The following is a 9,402-nucleotide window of genomic DNA, read 5'->3' as shown; positions in this document are numbered from 1 at the left end:
TCAGTTCGAAACATTCCAGCTTATCCTCTGTGTTGTGTGAAAATACTTAACGTCAATTAAGGAACATCGTTCACTGAACATCGTTTATTTAAGTTAACCAACAGCTCGTTTAATATATTATGCTATCACACTGACCGTGACTTTTTGTTAACCAGGACAGTTAATGTGTATAGAGAGTGAGAGTGGTCTCCCTTTGTCCGCGTGGAATATGTAGCGTCTAATGGAGCAAGAACATTGTCGATTATGTATAAAAGGATTGCATGCAGTTTGAAAATAATTTAGTCCATGAATGATTATTCCACTGTGAATGATAGAAAGAAGGAAAGAAAGAAAACGATCGAGTTTATTCTTTTGTGTGCTTAAGACAATTTATATAAGGTAGGTTGGTTGATTTCCACAATATTCCTTCCCAAATAATCGATTGTGCTCTCAGGGAGCATTGCATAAACAACGTTGTTGTTGCGGAGATCGTGGATGTGTCATAGTAAAGGATTTCCTTCTCACATCCTGCGAAAGGGTGTTTGTTCAAGATGTTTGATGCAATCTATCTGTTTTTGACACGTGGCCTGACCGATACAATGGCTGTACTTTTTCTCGTGGTAAGATAGTTTAAACGAGCTTATTTAACACCTCCTACAAACAATGTCTGACCTGTCTGTACAGATGGGTCCATGAGAGCCTGCTGAATATTTCTAGGTACAATGTAATCCCAAATTTTAGAGTAGGTACAAAACTAGTCTCATGCTAAGTACCTATTGAACAAAATAAGTTCATGTAATAAATATATCTGCATTGTGGGATAGAGGCTGTATTTGTACCAACTGTTACACGAGTCATACATTTATTATATACTTCAGTGACCAACATTTAGACCAACGGCCGACATTTAGCAAAATGACCATTCTACAAACAGCATAGTACGTACCTAGTATGGCCAATGATAACTTTAAGAAGTTTCAGTCACACATAGAAATGAGCATATATAGTGTGTTAGTCACTGGATTTACACCAAAAAACTAATATAAGACACTAACTTAGTAAGTTAGTGTCTTATATTAGTTTTTTGGTGTAAATCCAGTTAGGTATCAGTTAGGTCGGCCATGATAGAAACTTTACAAAATGGCCGTCTTTCCCAAGCTGGCTTTTATTACCGCAATAGTACTCCATTGACAGTCATAATGTTTTTATGACTTTCTTTGCATATTACAATATGTTTTAAGCAATGCACATTTCTGAACATATCGAAAGGTCGTTAGCAATCCTAACTATTAAGCTTAGCTTTGCGCTAGGGGTCACAGTTCAATTTTTATTAAACATATTTGGAATTGGGGAACTTTTGATATCTTGATTTCATGTATCTACACTTGTACTGTATTCAATACACATAACTGAAAAGCATACAAATTAGGAAGTGTTACCACTGCGTGATATTTTATTATCAATATCCCAAGTTGCAAGTATATCCAAATGTTAAGCAAATCAAAAAGTATAATTTATCGACTGTGTTTGTTTTGTTTGTTTGTTTGTTTGTTTGTTTGTTGTTTAACGCCGCACTCAGCAACATTTCCAGCTATATGACGGCGGTCTGTTAATAATCGAGTCTGGACCAGACAATCCAGTGATTGATATCATGAGCATCGATCCACGCAATTGGGATCGATGACATGCATCAACCAAGTCAGCAAGCCTGACCACCCGATCCCGTTAGTCGCCTTTTACGACAAGCATAGTCACCTTTTACGGCAAGTATGGGTTGCTGAAAACCTATTCTACCCCGTATCTTCACGTGTCTTCTCGACTGTGGGACAAGTACCGTCAAACAGGTGGGCTTGCAATGAGACATGGGTGTGGCAGGCCTAAACAGACCACACCCACTCAAGATCCTCCCATTACATTAATTGCCCTATGCAACAGATTCAAATATGCTTCTGTTATCATCACAGAATTCCGTACAGAAACATATATATACGGTTAAAAGCCGGCTCTATGCATCTCGCCTTAAAGCAATACATAATGTGAAGGATGGGATCCGCGTGTGTGGCGGCAAAGATTGGGGTGTGCTGGGCAACACCTGGTCCGGTATGTGCATCAATGTCATTACGCCATGTTTGCAGACGAATCAAGGTTTTGCCTCCGATTGCCAGATGGCGGAAAACGTTGTATCGGCGCCGTATGCCAGGGCAACAATTTTTGACAGTGAATTGGTAAGGAGGTGTTCGCATCATGGTGTGGGGCGGTATCACACATGACAGACGAATTTGGTGATGGTGAATTCAAATTTGACTGGTCAGCGATATGTTCACGACATTTTTCGTCCTAGCGATGTTCCATTCGCTTGAATTATCGGCAGGAAGTGTGAATTGCAATATGACAATGCCAGACCATATCGTGTCCAGGTCGTCACCGATTATCCCCGACCGAAAGCATACAGACATAGGATTGGCCCGAAAAGTCCTTGGTATGTCCCTGATAGAGCATATGTTGGATGCTCTCGGGCGGAGAGTACGCCTGAGACCAATCCGACGACATGGGCCAGATTTAGGTAGCTCTGAGGGCGGAATGGCGTGCTATAGCAAGTGCAACCATGCACATGTTGATCAACAGTACTTCTATCAAGGTGTCATGAATGTATCGCCCAACATGGTGGACACGCCAGATGTTGGTCTTCGTTCAATCATCAAGGTTCGAGTTACAGACATTTGCCTATGAGGCTTCTCGGGTAGGAAATAGTCTGCCGAATGAGCTCAAAAAACAAAATCATAATCTGGCGATCTGGGATCGGGTGGTCGGCTCGCTGACTTGGTTGATGCATGTCATCGTATCCCAATTACGTAGATCGATGCTCATGATGTCAATCACTGGATGGTCTGGTCAAGACTCGATTTTTTTTACAGACCACCGTAATATATTGCTGAGTGCGGTGTTAGAAAACAAACAAACAAAACAAACAAACCTAGCTTATCCGGACACGTGCGTTTTTTATGACAACACATACCCTAGAATACTATTTGTTTGATGTCCTTTTTTAAAGATTTAAAATAACTTTAACAAATAAGATGCAGCTCTCATAGACATATGATTGAAGAAGGCAGACAATATAGCCAGAGAATTGAGAATGTGTGAGCAATGTGATTTCAATGGGATTGAAGATGGGTTTTATTTTCTATTAGTTAATCTAAAATACGACTATCAAGGAAGTAAATAATATATAGAACTGCCTTTTTATGTACATCACACTCAACACAAATTTATATCGATCGTGCCAACAGCTGATAATCATTATAGAACGTCAGATTTATCACGACGGCCTGTGATTACCTGCCCTGGCAAACCACGGGTAAATACCATGAGTCATGACCTACACCCTTGTGGATGGCGTCAATCGACAATGGCACACATTGACACGACACGGTCCCCGTCGGCCTTTACGACAAGATTGTGAAACTGAAGACCTGTATGGCACCGGATTCTCTTATAAACCTGGACTCGCTTTATTGTCCGAGATTCTCTATATTGTCCCAGGCTCTCTTTATTGTCCGAGATTCACTTTATTGTCCCAGACTCTCTTTATTGCCTCAGATTCACTTTATTGTCCCGGATTCACTTTATTGTCCCAGATTCACTTTATCGTCCCGGATTCTCTTTATTGTCCCAGATTCTCTTTATTACCCCTGACACTCTTTATTGCCTCACATTCGCTTTATTGCCCCAGATTCACTTTATTGCCCCAGATTCACTTTATTGTCCCAGATTCACTTTATTGTCCCAGATTCACTTTATTGCCCCAGATTCTCTTTATTACACCAGATTCACTTTATTGCCCCAGATTCACTTTATTGCCCCAGATTCACTTTATTGCCCCAGATTCTCTTTATTACACCAGATTCACTTTATTGCCCCAGATTCACTTTATTGCCCCAGATTCACTTTATTGTCCCAGATTCTCTTTATTACCCCAGATTCACTTTATTGCCCCAGATTCACTTTATTGCCCCAGATTCTCTTTATTACACCAGATTCACTTTATTGCCCCAGATTCACTTTATTGCCCCAGATTCACTTTATTGTCCCAGATTCTCTTTATTACCCCAGATTCACTTTATTGCCCCAGATTCACTTTATTGCCCAGACTCTCTTTATTGCCACAATACTCTCTTTATTGCCATAGACTCTCTTTATTGTCCCAAATTATCGTTACTTGATATATACCAGACTATCTTGATGCCCTAGACTCACTTCATTACCCGAGGCTATACTTATTACCCTGGACTCTCTATATTACCTGAGACACTCTTAATTGCCCAGAATTTAACAATTAAACGACGTACCAATGAACAAGATGCTGACCATGTGCTCGGCGGCTGGCCTTCCGGCTCACATAATGGACCCACAATGGGACTCCCTGCACCCCTAGGGACAACACCTCACCCAGAAGGACCAGCCTCAAAGCCATTTAAAGAATACTCAGTGGGAAATCTTCCCAGACTGAGAACCATTCGCCTGAGATGCCTGTCAACCGGCTGAGATCGAATAATTAATAATGCCTTCCAGTACAAGAGCTGATCAAGTGAGAGGACTGGAGTAACACTATAGCGCGTGGCCTGAGATGACGCAAGCTTCAGTGTCGAGTGGATCTAGGTTGGATCACTAGGATCTTTTTAGAAACATAGTATGGCTATTTTGATTAAAAAACACAAGCATCTGTCATGGATTGAACCTCATAAAATGGGGAAGATTTATTTATAATTGGAGGCCATAATGGATTATGCAAATAAGCATATTTCCCAAACTGTGATTCTTGTGACTTTTAGTATGTTGTATGGGATCATATAGAAATGCCTGGTGGTGAAATAAATTATGTTGCAATTGGTTCCAAGTTGAGTGAAAGAATGGCCTACTTGAGCGAGTATCACATCAGCCAAAATAAATCCAAACAAGTTAAAGAAGACAAAGATAATTGCAAAGATACTATGTTTCTTAACTTAGACCAGGACATCCTGTAACTTCAGCACAACAGTGTAACCAGGACGTGTAGTAATGGGCAGTATCCGCCCTTTGGTTCACTACGCCAGTGTCAAGTCGTATCTCCACAGGCCGAGTTTATTCTAACAGTAACGACATATTTATTATGATTTTGTCATGACTTTCCCACTACACATTAGCGACTCAAGTCTAATGGCTGAAGGTGCATTGCTCACAATGAATGATGTGTAATCAGATGAAAAGACATCTATTTTTTCTTATGAATATACTGCTGCCGTTTTGTGTACATGTATGTACCGTATGGTATGTGGCAAGTGTATGTGTGTCTCTGTCTCTCTGTCTCTCTCTCTCTCTCTCTCTCTGTCTCTCTCTCTCTCTCTCTCTCTCTCTCTCTCTCTCTCTCTCTCTCTCTGTATTCGCAAAATATTGCACGCCAGACAGATGTCCAGTCGCAATATCCAAATCAATTCGCGTTCATTTCTCAACTTTTATGGTTGAGTGCACATCAGGTGTGTCATTTATTCCCTTAAATACGAATAGGCTAGTGTTCTCGTCAACACCTGTCCGACAACTGGTTCAAAAGAAAACAAAGTTTATACACATCTGTGTTTATTTTTTATTTATTTTTGCTTTATACTTTGGAATATATTGCACCGTTAAAGGAGTTTTACATTAAATACATGAAGAAATAATACTTCCACATCAATGTCAATGTACCGTCAGTCATTCAAGACAGTTGGCATGTGACCTGTTGCATCAAGGAATTGCATTGGGGTTTTCACTCCCTGACGCAGTTGTTCCTCCCTTTGGCCTTGAGTATCATGTTGGTTCCACTTTGGTATCCGGAATCTGGCATCATCGTCGACCCAGATTACTACCATGTCGTCGTTGAACTACACAGTTCGTGGCACGTCAGGGGTGGAATTCATGGCTTCCAGCCACAAGTCTTGGACCATGCCTGACGGGAGAAGGACCAAACCAGCTGCTCTCCGGATCGACTTCTTCACTTGCGGGTCTTCTCGGTATAGAACCTCCAATCCTAAGTCTTGGGTCTTCCTCCAGATAGCTTGAGTGAAATGGAAGTTGCATCCCTTGACCTTAGCCTGAGAGAATTCTATCTTAATGGGTCGAATGGCAAACTGGTAATGATAACAAGGCTTTTTAAACTCACTTGTAACAACAAGCAGTAAGCATAATCTCAAAAACTTCAGTAGAAACTAGTATGTTTACAGTTTCACCAAAGCATCATCTCACAAACTTTAATGGAAACAAACATATTTACAGTTTAACCAAACAAGCAGTAACCACCATCTCACAAACTTTAATGGAAACAAACATATTTACAGTTTAACCAAACAAGCAGGAATCACAATCTCAAAACCGTCAGTGAAAACAAACATAAGAGTTAAACCAATAAGCAGGAAGCACCATCTCACAAACTTCAGTAAAAACAAACATATTTACAGTTTATACAAATCTTATAAAACTTCAAAGAGATTGCCAGTGTCGGGGTCATATCATTATATAAGTAAAGGGGTGTGTGCCACTTACCAAATATCCCACTGTCTGACAACGGGGTCTCTGACAAAAGGGAGGACCCCAAGTTCTCCTGTCATGCGTGATGCCGCCCTAAACCATGACACTACCTCTCCGACATCGATCATGGTAAACAAAAGTTGCCTCTACCGCTACGTTGGCATACCGCTCGCCACTACGTCGCCAAAAACGTTTTCTGCCATCCGCAGCAAAACCTTGATTCATCTGTAAACGTGGGTTACGCCATGGGCGTACAGTCAGTTCCTGATGTTGCCACTCCACCCAATCTTTGCCGCCTCTGGTAAACTGTTAGGGCCACTCCTTTCAAAGGTCGCATTGCTTTCATGCGGGCGGCATAGCGCCGTGTCTTTTTAACTGTAGATGTTGAAATTCGACTACATGTTATTGTGTGGATTTTAATCTTTTGCGTACTGCAGCTAATGTTATGAGACGGTATGTCTAGGTGTCGTTTTGTAGGCCTGCCACGCCCAGATCTCTTTGCACCCCCACCCGTTTGAAGGTACTTTATGGATAATGACACTTGTTGATGAGCCAAGCATTTTGGCAACTTGTGAAATTGACGTCGCAACCCCAACGTCCGACCCTCTGTCGCACAATTCACCATTATGTCTGTTCGTTGTGGTACTGTTCCGGAGGCATTTTAAACGCGTGCTTAGCTCAACTGCATCAATGATTGTGAGTTCCATTATAGGTGCACACACTTTGGCTCCAGTGTGCACGTGCATCACGTGCTGATCATGCATGATGTAACATTTTATTAGATCTTGACTTCATATGCAATGCCACGGTATTGTAAATGTACACCTCAACGATAGACACATGCAAATTTGTTCCCTTGTATTTTGTCGGTATATATATCTGTACTACTATGGATGTTTACTTCTTTGGTGAAACCCACAAGAACGGGTTTGGCGCTTACCAACCTAGAAACATAATCGGGGCGAACCGGGATTCGAACATATTCACGTGCTGGTCAAGCATGATGCGAAATTTCATCAGATCTTGAGTTCATATGCAATGCCAATTGTAATTGAACAACTCAACGATAGATTCATGCAAATAGTTTGTTCCCTTGTATTTTGTTGGTAGTATACATATATAAAAAACACAGTAAAGTTCTAACTCTCAGGCACAATATAATGATAACTAAATAAGTGGAGTAAGATTGAACACAGTTTGAATTGGCTAGCGCTTTCATCTCGTACCACGTACGAGTCTCATCAGGCCATAACTCAATAACGGACATGAAGTTTACTACTATGGATGTTTACTACGTTTGAGGAACCCACGAGCACTGGTTTAGTGCTTACAAACCTAGAAACATAATCGGGGCGAACCGGGATTTGAACATGTCCATGTAATGTGGTAACCTGATAGGGTTCACATTTCCATGCATGTCAAGTTTACAAGATGAGAGAAATATGTTCTTTGATCAACACAAATTCCTTGTATGAATATCATTTTGTAATGAAACTATGCTTGTCGTAAGGGGCGATTAATGGGATCGGGTGGCCAGGCTCGCTGACTTGGTTGATGCATGTCATCGTATCCCAATTGCGTGGATCGATGCTCATGATGTCAATCACTGGATTGTCTGGTCCAGACACGGTTATTTACTGAAAGCCAACATATAGCTGTAATACTTCTGAGTGCGGCGTTAAACAACAAACAAAGAAACAAACATTTTGTAATGTGTACGAGTACGAGTAATCTGAGTGCGATATGGGCAAAATATAGGGTTTAATAATATTAACTATTAACTATTGTATTTTACATGGAAAACTGGCAGTTCACAAATAGTCTATCCCTCACTTGTTGTCATATACAGCTTTAAGTCTTCAGTGTGCTATTTTATGACTACACCGCAGGCATCATCACCTCTTTCTCTGTCAGTTTACTTCCCTGTGTGTGTTGTTAGGAAACATGGCGACGGCAGTCGCTCCACACATCTATCATCTTTTACTGTTATATTTCCTTCACATAAGCCTTTCACAGCAAGGTAAGATATTCCCTGTAATTTCATGTTTTGATAATCACAGCATGTGTCTGTCCGTCATGTGATGCCATGCTTGTAGTACTGCAGTCTTGGATCATACTGAGGGTTTGTTACACTCGTGTACTGGGTTAATGCGGTACGAATATACGTCACATATACCATATTTTGTAGAATAAATGCTTCTATCACGTCAGTACTGTATAACTACGGTCATATGTACGGGATGTATGTCATTGTATATATACACAGACACTCGCAGAGAGAAGGCCCAGTATTTTAATTTTGAATAGGAATTATTTACATATTCATTGCTTGGATATTTCATGAATCTAAATATGAATGTGGTGCGAATTTATCAAGACTGACCCTATGATTAAACCAGGATATACATTTTTAACAGACTATACAATATAAGGCGTAAGACATTAACCACTTCACAAAGTCACCCACTTAAACGATGATGAATCATTTCATAATATACAGCATCCCACATAGGAATAGGCTCATTGTGTGCCATATATAAAATCAGCGAATCAGGGGCTTTCAGTAATGATATACTCAACTCCCGTGGGAACCTATAGCGACAATTACCGATTCCATTTTGGAGACTGGTCCATTTGCATATAAATACTGTTGATTTTCTCAAAACTCTTGCGCATTTCATTTTAACAACGTCTGTAATGTATAATTTGTTGAAGAGTGTGACAAGTGTGTGTGAAACCCAGATGTAACACGATGTCATATTTCAGCATCAGCATCACAGGAGTGTCACTGTACAAGCGGATGTGACGTTAACTTCTGGTGCACTGGCGGCTGTGTCCAGGGCTGGTCAGGCCCCACGTGTCAGATCCGTGAGTAGAACACCA

General features: G+C 40.8%; 1 protein-coding gene across 1 annotated transcript in view; it reads left to right on the top strand.

The window, feature by feature from the left end:
* Positions 1-8,456: 8,456 nt before the first annotated feature.
* The window catches only part of LOC139445959 (uncharacterized), a 60,471-nt gene continuing 59,525 nt past the window's right edge, over positions 8,457-9,402 (top strand). The window contains exons 1-2 of the mRNA XM_071227207.1: positions 8,457-8,539; positions 9,286-9,387. Of these exons, the coding sequence (XP_071083308.1) occupies positions 8,464-8,539; positions 9,286-9,387 (178 nt within the window). The 5' untranslated portion in view covers positions 8,457-8,463. The remainder of the gene's footprint in view (positions 8,540-9,285; positions 9,388-9,402) is intronic.

The sequence above is a fragment of the Haliotis cracherodii genome, unplaced genomic scaffold, assembly GCF_022045235.1.
Source record: "Haliotis cracherodii isolate W230 unplaced genomic scaffold, xgHalCrac1.p SCAF_6, whole genome shotgun sequence".
Classification (NCBI taxonomy): Eukaryota; Metazoa; Mollusca; class Gastropoda; order Lepetellida; family Haliotidae; genus Haliotis; species Haliotis cracherodii.
The sequence above is the reverse complement of the archived record's forward strand: the minus strand, read 5'-3'. Positions and strand labels throughout refer to the sequence as shown.